This window comes from Talpa occidentalis, unplaced genomic scaffold (assembly GCF_014898055.3).
Source record: "Talpa occidentalis isolate TD23 unplaced genomic scaffold, MPIMG_talOcc4v2.1 talOcc4.7, whole genome shotgun sequence".
In the NCBI taxonomy this organism is placed as follows: Eukaryota; Metazoa; Chordata; class Mammalia; order Eulipotyphla; family Talpidae; genus Talpa; species Talpa occidentalis.
The window spans coordinates 108,245,857-108,263,374 of record NW_023605083.1 but is presented as its reverse complement, the minus strand read 5'-3'; the positions used below and the strand labels follow the sequence as shown (position 1 = coordinate 108,263,374).

At 35.5% G+C, this 17,518-nt stretch overlaps 1 protein-coding gene across 1 annotated transcript in view; it reads left to right on the top strand.

Moving 5' to 3' along the window:
• Positions 1 to 17,172, top strand: part of MED13 (mediator complex subunit 13) — a 100,092-nt gene extending 82,920 nt beyond the window's left edge. The window contains exons 22-30 of the mRNA XM_037494346.2: positions 313 to 504; positions 704 to 927; positions 4,050 to 4,192; positions 4,634 to 4,792; positions 4,913 to 5,098; positions 8,032 to 8,180; positions 9,720 to 9,893; positions 12,522 to 12,622; positions 12,967 to 17,172. Of these exons, the coding sequence (XP_037350243.1) occupies positions 313 to 504; positions 704 to 927; positions 4,050 to 4,192; positions 4,634 to 4,792; positions 4,913 to 5,098; positions 8,032 to 8,180; positions 9,720 to 9,893; positions 12,522 to 12,622; positions 12,967 to 13,099 (1,461 nt within the window). The 3' untranslated portion in view covers positions 13,100 to 17,172. The remainder of the gene's footprint in view (positions 1 to 312; positions 505 to 703; positions 928 to 4,049; positions 4,193 to 4,633; positions 4,793 to 4,912; positions 5,099 to 8,031; positions 8,181 to 9,719; positions 9,894 to 12,521; positions 12,623 to 12,966) is intronic.
• The last annotated feature ends 346 nt before the right edge of the window (positions 17,173 to 17,518 follow it).

Here is a 17,518-nt window from a genome sequence, read left to right as displayed (position 1 = left end):
TTCTAAATAAGACTTTGCAGGTAAAAGTAGATAGAAATTAAACATAATTAGTTTGCAGAAAGTTTGAATTATTTTATTGACTACAACAGGACTAGTCAGTACTAATATAACTGCTGGATAGAAATTAGTAGAGGTTTTTACATAGCCCTTTGGTAAAAATGACTTTATGAAAGACCTGTGTAGTAGGTAAGAAAATAGATGATCATCAAAATTAATTTTCATTGAAATTTTTGAGGAGAGTTTTAAACCCATCATACTTTTTTATTTCTTATTGGAAGCTTAACATTTGTAATATTTGTCTATGATTCCTAGATTGTTCCGTGTCAATATCTGTTGCAACCTGTCAAGCATGAAGATAGACAAATTTATACCCAGCATTTAAAATCTTTGGCTTTTTCGGCCTTTACCCAGTGTCGGAGACCACTTCCTACATCAACCAATGTGAAAACGTTGACTGGCTTTGGTCCAGGTTTAGCCATGGAAACTGCTCTTAAGAGTCCTGAAGTAAGTATGTTTTTCATGACCACAGTTACTGAGTGACTATATTTTATGATTTTATGAAAACTAAGTGCAATTTTTTTGTTCAGCTCTCATTTTCTAATTATTTTATAATTGGATAGAGAAAATATACATCTTATCTTCAATGAAAGATTTTTCTATAATTATGTAGTACCATAGTGCCTTAATTTTTTTTGTTTTACAGAGACCAGAGTGCATTCGACTTTATACACCTCCTTTTATTCTGGCTCCAGTGAAGGATAAACAGACAGAGCTAGGAGAAACATTTGGAGAAGCTGGGCAGAAATACAATGTTCTTTTCGTGGGCTACTGCTTATCACATGATCAAAGATGGATTCTTGCATCTTGCACAGATCTATATGGAGAACTTTTAGAAACATGTATCATTAACATCGATGTCCCAAATAGGTACTTACATATTTTTTAAATGTATCATATCATGGCATAAAAAAATTAATATATACACATACATGTTTTGTTTCACTTTTAATTAAAAGAAAACTGTAAGGTTATATTCTTTAAAATATTGTCTTGGGGGCCTCCCCTAGTGGTGCAGCGGTTGAGTGCTGGGTTGCGAGGCTGCCCACAGCCTCTGCAGCGCCAGTTCGATCCCCGGCCACCGGCGAGGGTGCCACAAAAAAAAAAAAAAAAAAAAAAAAAAAAGCCTTGGAATTGTGGGTGCTTTTCACTTTTTGTAGTAAATACTTGTATAGTTAAAAGAATTAAAAATAATTTTGATTAATTTCTCTTATACAGACAAATAAGAATAAGGTCCCTAAATTCTTTGTAATAAAACTTGCGATAATAATATTAGCTAGAAAAAGTTTGAAACATGACCTAATAACCTGAAGTTGAAAAGAAATCTAGTAAATCATCTGAACATTGACTTTTTTCATCTACCCCCTAATATATAGTCCCTAATTAATTGAATGAGTTAAAACTTCCTTTACTGAGATTGTAGGCTGAAAATTTTGCCATTTTGGGGGGCCTCTCTAGTGGCACAGGGATTAAAGACATAGTGCTATCAAGCTAATGCCAGCCACTGTGGCCAGGGAGCTAACCCACTTGGTGCAGCAGACCACTCCTGTCTTGCCCACTGCTCCCCTCAGCAGTGTATTTCAGTAGATCTACCTCGCTCCCCGCTTTCTCTGGGGAATCCTCTCACTGCCTGCACCTCTGGCCTACACTTCAATTTTTGTATGCATAAATAAATCTTTTAAAAGGAAATTTTGCCGTTTTTAAGAGTTCAAGCATCTTTGAAAATGGCAGCTTACTTTTTAGAATTCTTCTTGGCAATAATTAGGTATCATGGTTAGTTACTTAGGAAGACTACAATTAATAGCTCACAACAGGTGTGCTTCATACTGAGTTTTCACTTAATAGACATTTCTAGTAACATGTTTCAAGGCTAACGAACACTGCCTAAGTGAACCTAAAAAGCAGCAAGTTAATGAAGTAATTTTTAGTGTTAAAATATGGATCTGGGCCTCCCCTGGGGGCGCAGCAGTTGAGCGCTGGGCTGCAGAGCTACCTGCAGCCTTTGCAGTGCCGGTTTGATCCCCAGCCACCGGTGAGGGTTCCCCATGGCGCGCAGACCTCTCCTGCCGCCCGCTGCTCCCCTCAGCAGTGTATTTCGTCTGTCTGCCTGTTCTGTTCCCCGCCCTGGCTCTGGTGAATTCTCTCACCCTCCCGCACTTCTGACTGTACCCAGTGCTTGTATGAATGAATGAATGAATGAATGAATGAATAAATAAATAAAATTTGGATCAAACTTTTTTTAATACGAAGAAACTTGACTTCATATTGTAGTTCAGTAGTTGTGTGCAGAAATATGTGATGATTCTTAGATTTTAGTGATGCTGAAGAAGCAGAATAAAGAAAATTTTTCTGGTATTATTGGTTATAAAGATTATTGACTATATTATAAACCTTGGGCTAGTACCTGATACCTTATTTCCTTGACACAATTTTGATTTTTAAAAATGGGATAGTTGTACTTTAAATGAATGGGCTTTGAAAAGAATATGATCCAATTATTATTCTGTGCAGGATGATATAGAGAATAGAGAAAGAATAATACCACTTTTTATTTACAAGATAATGTTGCCATTTTACTGAAAGTAGAAGTGAGATAGATAGATAGTTAGACAGGTCCAAGAGATTGGACCTTAAAGTCAGAGATTTCAGATCTCAACTCTCCTACTTGCTGGCTATATGATCTTACAAAACTTACTTTAGCCAGCTGAGATACAAAATACTCCTCTGTAAAACTGGGAGGATAATTTTATCTGTTTCATTAGGGTTGTGAAGATGAACTGAGGTATTATATGTAAACTGATTGAGTAACGCTTAGTACATATTAAGTACTCATTAATGGTAGCTTCAGTTGCTCAGTTACGTAGTACTTATGTAACATACTTGCTTACTAAAAAGACACACATGCAGAAAACACAGGGATGTTATTTGGTCTAAGAGGTGTGCTGTTTTGATATTCTTTAACTTACAATACAGAGCCAGGGTTGCTAAGTAACTATAGTTTGTGGACCAAATCTGGCCACCTCCATGTAAGTGTTGTCTAAGACTGCTTTCATGTTGCAATAGCAGAAGTGAGTTGTTGGGAATAGAATCTTGTGTGCCTGCAAGGCTTAAAGCACTGTTTTGTTTTGTTCTGTTTTTAAAGAAAATGTTTGCTATTTTCTGGGGTAGAGCAGTGTTTCCAGTGAAATTTGGCGGTGCATGGGCAAACTTTGTTTTCATTTTAAATATTTATTTTAATGTGTATTTACAAAATCACAAACTAGCATGCCAAACATATGATTATATTATTGAATAGTATGTAAATTAGTATAAAACTTGTGTGAAAACTGTCAAGCACTATAATTAAGGGACCAGTTTTTCAGAAGTTTGAGCACTTTTGAAATGTCATCATACGAATTTAGAAAGGGGCCTCCCCAGTGGTGCAGTGGGTTGAGCGCTGCGCAATGGAGCTGTCTGCAGCCTCTGCAGCGCAGGTTCAATTCCCGGCCAGCAAGGGAGATTCCCACATGACGTGGTAGACCTCTCCTGTCTTGCCTGCTGCTCCCCACAGCAGTGCTTTCAGTCTGACTGCCTGTTCTGCTCCCCGCTCTCTATCTGGTGAATCCTCTCACCCTCCCGTGCCTCTGGCCTATACCCCAGTTCTTATATAAAAATACATAAATCTAGTTAAAAAAAGAATTTAGAAATATTGGGCCTCCCTGGTGGTGCTAGAGGTTTAGATGCAGCCTGTGAGGCTGTCTGCAGCCACTGCAGTGCGTGTTCGATCCCCTGCTGGGGAGCTGCTTACATGGTGCAGCAGACCTCCCCTGGCTTGCCTGCTGCTCCCCTCAGCAGTATATTTCAGTCAGTCTGCCTGTTCTGTTCCCCAATCTATCTCTGGTGAATCCTTTCACCCCCACACCTCTGGCCTGTATCCCAGTTCTTGTATGCATAATAATCTTTGAAAAAAAGAATTTAGCAATATTTATGTCTCTCTTCATTGCATATAACAGGGCTCGTCGGAAAAAAGGTTCTGCCAGAAGATTTGGTCTACAGAAACTTTGGGAGTGGTGCTTAGGACTTGTACAAATGAGTTCATTACCATGGAGAGTTGTAATTGGTCGTCTAGGAAGGATTGGTCATGGAGAATTAAAAGGTAAAATTGTGCTTTTATTATCTAGAACTTAAATATCTATTTTATGTTAATTCATATACATAGTTCATATTCTAAGTACATGTACTGAATAAAATGCAAAGGTTATCAAAGCTCTTTTAAGAGTAACCTAATTCAGATTATAAAAGGACCGTTTACATATTGCAACTTTAATATCAGTTACTACTACAATTACTCTTTGTCATCATCTTCTATTTCTTCCCCCTTTCTGCTTATTCAGTTTAGCAGATGCTGATTGATAGTTAAATTAGGGGAATAACAGCTGTTGTGTAATACAATAAGAAAATTTTGCCTTGGCAGTGACTCCTATTTGAGAAATATACTGATTTTAAAATTAAGATGATGTTTTAATTTTGAGTCTACAAAGTGCTAACAGTGATATTACCTTGAATCATATATTTTTTTTTATGTTGATACCCACAGATTGGAGCTGTTTGTTGAGTCGTCGAAACTTGCAGTCTCTAAGTAAAAGACTCAAAGACATGTGTAGAATGTGTGGTATATCTGCTGCAGACTCTCCCAGCATTCTCAGTGCTTGCTTGGTAGCAATGGAACCCCAAGGCTCTTTTGTTATTATGCCAGGTTAGCCATCTTTAGTTTATATTTGGCTTATTTCTTCATGTGCTTAAGTTTCTCCATTTTGTGTAAAGTTGATTTCTCATTTATTAAAATAAAAAAAAATACCTTTCATTTTCTTTTCAGATTCTGTGTCAACTGGGTCTGTGTTTGGAAGAAGTACCACTCTAAACATGCAGACATCTCAGCTAAATACCCCACAGGATACATCATGTACTCATATACTTGTGTTCCCTACTTCTGCTTCTGTGCAAGTAGCTTCAGCTACTTATACCACTGAAAATTTGGATTTAGCTTTCAATCCCAACAATGGTAGGTACATTGTTCTCTAAAGGTTTGTAACTATAAGTCTTGACTATTGTAATGAGTTGTAGGGTGAATAATAACTCCTAAAACTTATATCTGTGTCCTGTGAATGTCCCTAAAACCTGTGAGTATTACCTTATGTCACAGAAAACGACTTTGCAGCCTTGGTTAAGGATTTTGAGATGGAGCGATTATCATGCGTTATGCAGGTTAAGCCTAAATGCAGTCACATGTATCCTTGTGAGAGGGGAAAGCATAGGGAAGTTAGGCTATGAGGGGAAGAGGAATAGGCCATTTGATAGAAGCAGAGAGCAAAGTCAAAGAGAATTGACGCTATGTGACTAGCTTTGAAGATGAAGGAAGGGACCATGAGAAAGGAGTGCAAGGAATATAGCTCTAGAATGTGAAAACATAAGGAAGCAGATTTTCTTCTGGAGCCGTGTTAGTGAGCATAGCACTGCTCGACCCTAATTTTGGCCCTCACTACCTGTACTTTTAATCAATAAACTGATTTTGACTTTTTGGTCTCCAGAACTATAGCAGAATAAATGTGTGTTGTCTTAAGTCAACAATTTTGTGGTAATATATTAAAATGGCAAAGGAAACTAGTGAAGTCATCCTTCTACCTTAATGATATCAGAACTGTGCTATGAATTATTCCATAAGTGTTTACTTATTTTAAAAGGCAGCATTGATAATAAAATGTTTATACAGATTCAGGGCCTCCCCGGTGGCGCAGCAGTTGAGCGCTGGGTTGTGAGCGGTTGGCGCAGCTGTTGAGCGCTGGGTTGCCGGCAGCCTCTGCAGCACTGGTTCTATCCCCAGCTGCTGGGCAAGGGTCCCACATGGCTTGCAGACCTCTCCTGCCGCCTGCTGCTCCCCTCAGCAGTATACTTTGTCAATCTGCCTGCTCTGCTCTCTGCTCTGACTCTGGTGAATTCTCTCACCCTCCCGCGCTTATGACTGTACCCAGTGCTTGTATAAATAAATAAATCTTAAAAAAAAAAGTTTATACAGATTCATGCTCTGCTATTGAGTTACCTGTACGTAAACTTTGTAGCTCACTTTATATAATTTTCTACTTTGATTTATCAAAATAACATATTTTGTGTAAAATTGATTGTTCATTTATTTATTTTTTTAAAGATTTATTTATTGATAGATACAAGAACTGGGATACAGGCCAGAGGTGTGGGAGGGTAAGAGGATTCACCAGAGATAGAGTGGGGAGCAAAACAGACAGACAGATTGAAAACACTGCTAAGGGGAGCAGCGGGCAAGACAGGAGAGGTCTGCTGCGCCATGTGGGTCACCTCCCTGGCCAGCCGGGGATTGAACTCGTGCTGCAGAGGCTGTGGATGGCTTCATAGTGCTGTACTTAACCCCTTGCGCCATCAGGGAAGCCCCGATTGTTCATTTATTAGCAGAAAACAGAGTGAGGATGTAGCTTCTTAGTTAAATCTTAGATTGCACCTAGTAAAAAAGAAAATATATGATATTCCATTGTTGCTCTGATTACCTTGCAAAATGGCACATCTCTAGAGTCACAAGTAAGGATATTCTCTTCTTTTAGAGTGCTATACAATAACTTGAATATTTTACTGAATAAAGAATTAGGGTATAAATCATGAATAGTCTTGTTTTAAATACATTTTCATTTCTAGAGTACTGTGTTCACTATATATTAGTTTCCTATTGATGGTGTAACAAATTACCACGTACTTTGTGGCTTAAAACAACATACATTATCTTACAGTTCTGCAGAACAGAAGTCCAAAATTACTCGTACTGGGCTAAAGTGAAGGCATGTGCAGGGTTCATTCTTTCTGGAGGTTATCAGGGAAATCTGTTTCCTTATCTTTCCCAGCTTCTCAAGAATACCTTTTCCTCTTATTCACCTCCTCTTCAATGCCAGTGGTATATTATCATCACATCTTTTTCTTTTCTTTTTTTTAAACAGTATTTTTTTTAAAGATTTATTTATTTATTTATACAAGCACTGGGTACAGTCAGAAGTGCAGGAGGGTCAGAGAATTCACCAGAGCCAGAGGGGAGAGCAGAGCAGGCAGTCTGATGAAGTACATTGCTGAGGGGAGCAGCGGGCGGCAGGAGAGGTCTGCACGCCATGTGGGACCCTTGCCCAGCGGCCAGGGATCGAACCGGCGCTGCAGAGGCTGCGGGCAGCTTCGCAACCCAGCGCTCAACCGCTGCGCCACCGGGGAGGCCCTCATCACATCTCTTTCACTGATTCTCACCCTATTAGTGCCTTCCTCTTGTTAGGACCCTGTTGATTACCTTGGACCCACCTGGATAATCTAGAATAATCTCCCTATCAAGATCCTTAACTTGATCACATTTGCAAAGTTCTTTATGGTAACATTCACAGATTTCTGGTACTAAGATATAGATGTTGGGATGGTGAGGAGGATATCATTCAGGCTATTGCATGCCTGTTTATGCATATGTATTTATATGGCTCCTATCATAATACTTGGCACATGCTAAACACTGATTTGATATTGGTTAAATTAACCTATTTTAGTTAAAAATTAATCTATCTTGACTAAAAAGGCTTAGTTAAAAAAATCTATTGGAGGGCCTCCCTGGTGGCGCAAGGGGTTAAACGCACCGCACTATGAAGCAATCCTCAGCCACTGCAGCACAAGTTCAATCCCCGACCAGGGAGTGGCCCACGTGGCGCAGCAGACCTCTCCTGACTCGCCTGCTGCTCCCCTCTGCAGTGTACTTTGGTCAGTCTGCCTGTTTTGCTCCCCACGTTCTCTGGTGGATTCTCTCACCCCCCGCATCTCTGGCCTGTACCCCAGCTCTTGTATGCATAAATAAATCCTTAAAAAAAGAAACAACTATTAGACTCTCTCCTGTAAATAACCATAGGGTATGAAAAAATGAAGTACTTAATTTTTTTTTCTCTAATACAGATGGAGCAGATGGAATGGGCATCTTTGATTTGCTAGACACAGGAGATGATCTTGATCCTGATATCATTAATATTCTTCCTGCATCTCCAAGTGGGTCTCCTGTACATTCTCCAGGATCTCATTACCCTCATGGAGGTGATGCTGGCAAGGTAACTCTTTCATAAAAGTTGTTTATCTGCCATTCATTAACTTAGTAATGGATTGATACATGAAATAAAACTTTTTTTTCCTTGTAAGTTAGCAAAAAGTGAGGCTAGCAATATAGTCACAGATATCAATACTTTGAATTCTGCATTAAGAGGTTCTCTCTGGCTTTGCTTTCCCCCGTTCCATATATTCTAGACTACTTGGACTGGTCCTTAGAGTTTTCCTGCCTCTGCCCCATGTCTTCTCTTTCGTTATAGGATCAGAATTAGCTGAGAATTGGTATACTGCTCTAAGACTGCTGTTTTTATCAGGGTTGTGACATATATAGAAATGTTAATTTTCTCGTGTTAACAGATAAAACACTGGACACCCCACTTGCTCCCTTTTATTTTTAGCAGTTTTGGAAACAGAATGTCTTGTCCTTCTATTTAAACTCAAAATTAATTGGGCTTTAGGTAAATAATACTCTAAGGGAAATTACGTATGATGGTTATTCAATTATTATTTTCTTTTATAATGCATTTTTTTTTTAAGATTTATTTATACATATCAGAACTGGGGTAGAGGCCAGAGGTGTTGGGGGTGAGAGAACTCACCAGAGACAGAGTGGGAAATAGAACAGGCAGACTGAAATACACTGTTGAGGGGAATAGCCGGGGAGACAGGAGAGGTCTACTGTGCCATATGGGTAGCTCCCTGGCCAGCTGGGGATTGAACTGGTGCTGCAGAGGCTGCGGATAGCTTCACAGTGCTGTGCTTAATCCCTTGCGCCACCAGGGAGGCCCCTGGTTATTCAATTATTATGGTATGCATATGTTTACATCTACCTTTTTAAAGTAAGGATCTTTGTCCAAGTTTACCGTGTATCTTTTCCTCCTTTTTTTAAACTGAAAGACATCAGATTATTGGGAAAAAATAAGGAAAAGCACCAATAATCCCACAATCTCAATAAAGCCATTTTTACTTTAAAAAAATTACCTTGCTTCTATATATTAATATTGCAGATTTCATTAACATTGCATTTTTTAAAATCATAATCTGTTAACATTTGTTAGCCATTTAAGTATTATTGTGGTGGTGTTATAGGTAATGTTCCAATGAATATTTCCATCCATATCACTTTTCTTCCTTTTACCTATTTCTTTTAAAGAAATAATCTACTTTTTTGGATTGGGGCTTGGTGGTCAGGAACCTAGTTGGATTATTAGGGCATACGTTAGCAATTTCATAGAACATTTTGTGTTTTTCATTCAGTTCCAAAGATTTAATACACAAAGGACACATCCACATTCACATTCAACATAGCTTGACGGTAACACAAACTTTTTAAACAGTTAGTATATTCATTTCCTTATGTCACTTTTAAAATAAAACTCATTATTTTAATGTTATTACTTATAATGCTTATGCAAAGTATTTTAGCAGTTTTTTAATATCCTTCAGTATTTTGAAGTAAAATTGAAGTTATAACGATTTATATTTATATCTGATGTCTAGGTTTATTAAATGAACTAACACACTTTTAATTTTATCTTTCTAAGGGTCAGGGTACTGATCGGCTACTTTCAACAGAATCTCATGATGAAGTACCTAATATTCTTCAGCAACCACTGGCCCTTGGTTACTTTGTATCAACTGCCAAAGCGGGTCCGTTACCTGACTGGTTCTGGTCAGCATGTCCTCAAGCACAATATCAATGTCCCCTTTTTCTTAAGGTATTGCCATTTCTAAATAATGCTAATTGACAACTTAAGTCCTAAGAAGTACAGAAGTGGCCTTTTTAAAAAAAAACCTGTAGTTTTTGTCTTAAGTTCTTAAATGTATTTTCACATGTGACTCTCTAGAGCAGATCACAAAAATTATCTACTTACAAAACAACTCTTATTTTTTAAATTCATATAACATTTGAAATTTTAATTACTCTTTAGTCAAACCTCTGATACTCTTGTTTTAACTATGGGCAGCTGTACATATGAAATTTTAGGACTGGGAGAAATCTTTTCATTTTCTAGGCGAGCATATTAATGTTCAGAAAAATGCACTTGTCTACAGTCATAAATTGGTAGTAGACTCAGAAGTTAAAACCAGAATGTTTTAATGATTATAATTCTTTTAATTACATCATACTGCCTTCCTGTCATACGGCATTGTTTGGGTATTAAAAGATTCATAGACTTTGTAATAATACTTGATGTTTAGATCCACATACTGCCTCCTTTTAAAAGCTTTCTAGCTTTGTGTAAATTACTATTAAAACTATTGAGTAGTTTTGAAATAATGACATTCTCACACCCACAGTAATTTATTTTAGCAAACAAATTAATTAGCAAGTGATATAATGTGGTTTAGATAAATCATAAAATGATAAAATTAGATGTGAAAGCCCTATCCAGAGTTTATTGCTGCTACTGCTACTGTTCCATAATAATGAAATCAGATCTGATTCACTTATTCTTATATAATGCCACCAGAAATTGACTTTTTATTTCCTAAGTCATGTTAACTGCTTGCCAGCTGATTTTTATTTGTAAGATAGAAGTTGAATAGTATAGTTTCTTGGTGTTATATTTTAGTGGGTACTTAAACCCTAATGTGCTTGAATCTTTTAAGGTTGTTGCTGTTAAATATCATTAACCTTTGATCCACATGCTATTCAATCAGTGACATTTGAGATTAAACAGTGAACTTGCTAGCGTATTCATAAAGAATACAACTTTATATAAATTGACTATTAATGAGATTAGCCAAAGTAATCATTTTATCATATGACTTTTCTTCCCCTTCCAATATATGTGCAATAGTAGTCTATACAGATCTCATTACAAAAGAGCATATTCCAAAGGGGGCTTTGGCAGCAGAGTAGTCCTTGGAGTTTCTACAAAACAGGGTGCTCGGTCTTTTGGGGAATTATTACATATGCTTTCTATCCTTTTTGTTGTTACAAATACATGTGTGCACATTTAAAGCTCTGAAAAATAGCAGAAAACTTCGCCTACCATTTTTCATAACACAAGAAAAGGATTGTGTAACAGCTATTAATAGTTCCTGACCTTAGTGTTTCACAGAACAGTTTTTTAGGAAACACCACTTTACAAAAAGTCCAAGGGACTATCCAGATTGTTTTCTACTCAATATTTATTTGCAGAGAGGATAGTGTAAAGTGGGCATTCACCCTCAGATACAGTGTAACAAGATTAGGACTTCTGGTCTGAATTACCAGGTAAGGCATAACTTACATAATTTTGTCCACCTTTTGTTTCCATACATCCCATTTTATTTCTATATTATAGGCAATAAAATCACCTGGTATGTTTATCTTTGCTTGGAAAGATAATAGGTTGCTAGCTAGATGATTAAAAATCTTTTCATCATAGAAATTAGAGCTCTGGTACTAATGACATTCATTTAATTTGTGCTGATCTGCCATGTGAGACTTGCTTATAACTCATCAATCAAGAGTTTATGGGCAGTGCAAACATGTTTTTGGTTATATTCCTGAATATATATCACAAGAGTTTGTACTTATATTACAATTGTAGAGAACAGAGTGCCTAAATACATAAAATAATACCTTTAGTAGTTATAGAATGAGCTACCAAGACTTTCTGTAGTCAGTAACCACCATCTTACTATAGCTTTTTAACTCTTTCATAGACATTGTATAATATATACTCATGTACATATGTATATACATATATGTAGCTTGTAAACAAAATGACTCATTTACTTTGAGATGTGAAGAAGAGTAACACATTCCTTTCATCTCTTCACTGCCATATCTAAATGGGTGTGCCATTTGTTACCGAGCCTGGATTATGAAATTGAGTGGGCATAGGAGTCACCTTTGCACTATATTAAGAGTGCTCACAGTTCCACCAAAACCACTTTGTTTACATTTATAACTTTATAAGTAAAATACTTGCATATGCTTATGTTACTTTTGTCAGTGCTAGACCTGGCTATATCTAGTCTTTTTTTTTTTTTTTTTTGGGTAATCTAGTGACAGTCTGAACTCAGGTTTATTAGTTTTGTGCTTCCTTAAACATTTATACACCTAGGCAGGTTAGATTTATAAAATAATTAGAAATCCTTTTTTTTAGCTATCTAAAAAATATCTAAATGTATTATAAACAGTAAAGCTTTGAAGAAAAGGAAGTAAAAAGATTCAATATAAGTTACATACTTAAAAATTCTGTAATGGATTAAAGAACAAACATCTTTGTAGTGGTTCTCATTCATTAAAGAAATGTAAAATGTATTGCATCAAGGAAGAGACCTTGGGGAGGATAAGATAAAACTAATAAGATTTTTTCCATTTGACTAATTATCTGTTATTATTTTAGGCCTCTTTGCACCTCCACGTGCCTTCAGTGCAATCTGACGAGCTGCTTCACAGTAAACACTCCCACCCACTTGACTCAAATCAGACTTCAGATGTCCTCAGGTACAGCTTTATTTTACCATTAAGAATTGTCCATTGCAACTTAAGTATATCATGTGATCTTTATATTTTCATCATTTTTGGCAGTAGTTGAAACAGTTGTGCACGCTTGGATCGCTATATAAATTGTGTCATTCAGAATGAGTGCTTTTCTTTCTAATACGTAATTTAATTTTGAAAATAACTTATGAAAATTAGTTATCTTTAATGCCCCTTTGGGCTCTCTGTTCCATACTTTCCATCTTTTCTTGATGTGATTTTGAATCTTAAATGGTCATAATTGGAAGCTGCTTCCAAAATCCACAATATAAATGAATACATAACTTAGACAGTTTATTTGCTTTTAGGTTTGTTTTGGAACAGTACAATGCACTCTCCTGGCTAACCTGTGACCCTGCTATCCAGGACAGACGCTCATGTCTCCCAATTCATTTTGTGGTGCTGAATCAGTTATATAACTTTATCATGAATATGCTGTGATCTTCATTTGATGGAACTGTGCAAGAAAAGAACACGGAAAAAGGATTTTTCGCTGCAAGATTAAGTTATAATTATCTTCTCAGTGAAAGTCATTTGTGATGGGGTCTAATTCTTATTACTTCAACAAATATTGTTTTGACTTGGGGGGAGGGGCTATAACCCTGCTATTTTTCATTGACTATACTGAACTCTTTAGGATGATGACTGATCATACAAAACGTATTATAACATTTTCGTAGCAAAATTAACTTTTTTTTTCCAGTCACAGTATTTGTGAAAAGTAATGAGCCATAGTACCCAGTCATGTTCAATGAATATTAAAAGCATGGAGAGGAAACATGAGGAACAATGAATTTCCACATATGGCTTCAGAACATCAAGATGTTCTTGTATTGGATTATAGTATCTAGTATTCAAAAAATGCCTGCATCTCTTATTTATTGTAAGTTTTTAAATGTATAAATTGTCTTATATTTCTTAACCTCTTTTATAAAAATTTTCCTAGAAGGTTTATACTGCCTTCTTGCTTTAAAGCAATTGGTCTAAAATATATGTAATCGTCTTAATTAAAAAGTTGCAGTAGGGTTGCTTTTAGAGTATTATTTTTTTGTAAGGGGGGTGGGTGGGACAGTAAATTTGTATTGTCTCAATGTACAGTTTAATGGGGATAGAGGGGAATAATGTCCATACCATTGTGTGTGGAGGATTTACAGCTAAGCTGTAGTTGCAGAGTACATGTACAGTAATGAAGTTCACTGTGTTTATAAATTGAAAAGGTACCGGGGTCTTACAACATTTTATATATCACACCTTTACAGAATAACATGATGGCAATATACAAGTGATATTGTTAGGTGGTTTAACTAAGAATAAAATGAGAATTCTTCAGTTATATTTTGTACTATGGTTTAGGGCTATGACTAATATTTCAGGCCATTTCCAGTGAAAGAAACTTAGTTTTACAAGAAGAACATTTGCTACTGAATGCTTAAACTAATTTTGGTGTTTAATGTTACATGCTTAAATTTTTTTCAGTTTTAACAGTGGCACATCTAGGCATGGGAATATTATTATGAAAATTATCTTCAGGATCTGCTATATAAGGTTGAAATTTAGCCCAGCTCTAGGCATTTTACAAATTATTTTAAGAGCAGTCACTCTTGATTGTTTGACTTTATTATTTTTTTTTTTAAATTAAAGATTGGGGATGTGTGTGAGAGTATGCTTATGTATGGGTGTGTGTGTGCAATCAAACTGTGGTGTAAATAGATTCTCAGTGAATTCTGGTATTCAGACTCTATTCCACTAGTTTAAGAACCATTTTCTAAACTTAACCTGTTTCTTTTTGCCTTTTTTATTTATTTAATTTTCTTGGTTTGGAGATGGCAGTCCCAAACACCAGAGTCTATACTTTTCTGTAACACAGCTCAGATTAAGGTAGGGCATATGCCAAGGAGGTTCTCACCTCCCTAAAGAAGGGACTTGAATTTTAGGGACTTTAATTCACCCCTTCCTTCAATACAACTTTCCCCCTTCTTGTTTGCACATGCCAAGATACTGCTTTTATGCAGACTTACCCCCTTGAAAATATTTTCTACAGTGCTGCTCACAAGAGAGTCCAAGTTAGTCTTCTTTGTTGCTAACTTGAATTCACAGTCGCCAAGTCTACCTGTCTTTCTTGGAAGCAGTCTAGCAAAATTCTGAATTTGTATGCTCACTAGTTCACTAATTCTCTACAAGGACAAAATCAACTATTTACAAAACTTTTTTTTTTTAACTGAAACTTGTTTTGTAAGTACTATATGCTTAGTCTAAATTTTACTTTCTTATTAACAGTGTAACTTCTTCAAATTGTGTATATTAAAAATTAGCAAATCTTGATTTTTCTATAAAGAAAACACAATTGAGGACAAAGATTTTCAATCATTTCTTCAAAATTATAATGTAATCCCAAGGGTCAGCATATTTTGAAATTGAAATTTAAAGATCACATCTCCACATTCATTTTTAAATTATGCTAACACTACAAATTATGTTGGCATGTTTTGTTCTGTACTTAAAAAAACTTGTCTGAGATTTGAGGGAAAGATGCTTATTTGGAATTTCTACAAAAAGACTACCCTTTTTTGATATACTTAGCTCAATAGTGATTTTAAAACATAAAAGCTATATCTCAGTTATTTAAAATAACAAGCCTACAGTAACTACACCTTAGTTTGAAAATAGATTTTTAAAAAATTATTCCCTGACAGTTCCTCTTATATGGAGCTATAAGGAGGGGACCCAATATACAATTCCTTTTTATCTGGGATTCAGGGAATAGCTCAAATAGACAGGATTTATTAATATGGTTTTATTCTTCCCTTCATATATGAGTTCACACTCAAATATAAAATGATTACATAGCCATTATAAAAGGTCAGGAGACTTGAGGAAAAAAATATAAGCCTTTTATGCAGGATGATGGATCTGACTTATGTACTGTCACAGACAAGTATGGTTAATTTTATTTATATAGGTAAACAAAATAAATATACTTTATACCAATTGATCACCAACACCATGACTTCTTTGTTAACAGTGCTAATGTCTGTTTTTTGTGCAGTTATCCATTACAGAGCAGGGTGGAAGTTCAGTATTTTGGCATTTAAAAAAAACCTGTTATATAATGTCTGCTTCCAACCAGTGAGAAACATCTAGCCATACCTTTCTTATGCAAGCCATTCAGTTATCAGGACTGTGAATTAACACTGTATGAATAAATTTCTGTACACCCTATTGTTTGGCCAGAAGGCCACCAAGTGTACTTATATGTAATCCTTAAATTTTAAAGTAGCTGTAATTTTTAAATCTTTCTAAACTTTTCTTAAACCACTAAAATTAAGCTCTTACTACTTAGTCAACTATCCTCAGCTGTATTCGTACTCAATTGTCAGTATGGCACAGATTACTGTATTAAACTATTCTTTTTCGTCTTCACATTTACCTTCTGAGGTAATTTTTTAACTTAATGTGTTACTACAAAGATTTGCAGATCTTTAATCAAGCACTATGTTAATACTGTAATATCAGAATACTATGTTGCATTATTTAAAATGTTCAAATTGAATACATTAAAAGGAAGTTTTTAAATGCTGTTGTATCATATAATTTGCTATTCATCCACTATGGCATCGCATATCAGTCTGTTAATACATTTAATGTTGCATGAGTGATGTTTTGGTCTGGGTTTCCTCTTAAGATTTTCGTTTGTCTAAATTAAGGAAAAAAATGTTTTTGACATGAATTTTTTTGTCTCCCCCTACCAAAAAAGAAAATCAGCTGGAAATCTTAACCTTTTGGTTTTTCTTGGTGTTTTAATGGGCCCAGAACTGTGGTTTAAATTTTTATATATATGTTTTCTTTTTTGTGGAGTATTAATTAAAAAACTGGATTTGGGACCTAAAATACTCCTCAGGTTGATGTATTCAGATAGTTTTAAAATAGCTTTAGTTTTCAAAGTTAACTGGATTTGTGGACCTTATAGTTACTGAATTTAAACTACAAATTGTAACGTCATTACTGGACATGTCAGCATCACCCCTCTCAATAGCTTGGTCACTTTATGAAGGGGCGTTTTAAAGTTGTTGTTTAGCAGTGACATTTAATATGGTCCAATTGCTTTTTTTTTTTTTTTAAAAAAAAAAACGTGACAAAGAATAAGGAACAAACACTATTGCTGCCGAATGCCATAACACTGAGTTGTACAAATTGTGATTGAGGAAATGAAAAGGTTTATACTTTTTAAAAAAAAAAAAAAAAACCAAAACTTCAAATGGAATAAATTATTCATGAAGCCTTCATTGTGGTGTCTCATTCTGTTGAAAATAATTCCATCTTAAACTTATGTAAAAATGAATAGTATTATTTTTGTGTCATTTATAAAAGAGGCAACCTAAACACGAGCTTTTTAACTTTCAAGTACTTTCATTACATTAGGATTCTCTCTCTCCGGATCACCACTTAGGGTACCTGCCACCAAATCACCAATAGTCCACCATCATAAGGACGCTCGAGGACTTTGCAAGATATTTTAATGATAAAAAAATGGTCAGTATTTAGGGAAATTGCCTAAATATGCATACTGGTTCTTAAATTATTTTGTCTCTCAGTTTATATTACCTTTGATATTTTTCTATTTTTTTTACTATAATCTTAAAAGTAAAAGTAACTGCAAATCAAGCTTTTTATTTTGTATTCACTGTACACCTGCATACAGCCTTTTTATTTGTAGTTTTCAGTAGTGAAAAACAAGCTCTGAAAAATCCTATTAAGTGGCTTACTGAAGGAAATTATTTTTTTTTCTTCACCTTAAATCAAATGCTTACATGTATACATAGGTATTGATATTTGTTAAGAATTCAAGGCCTCCCTGGTTGC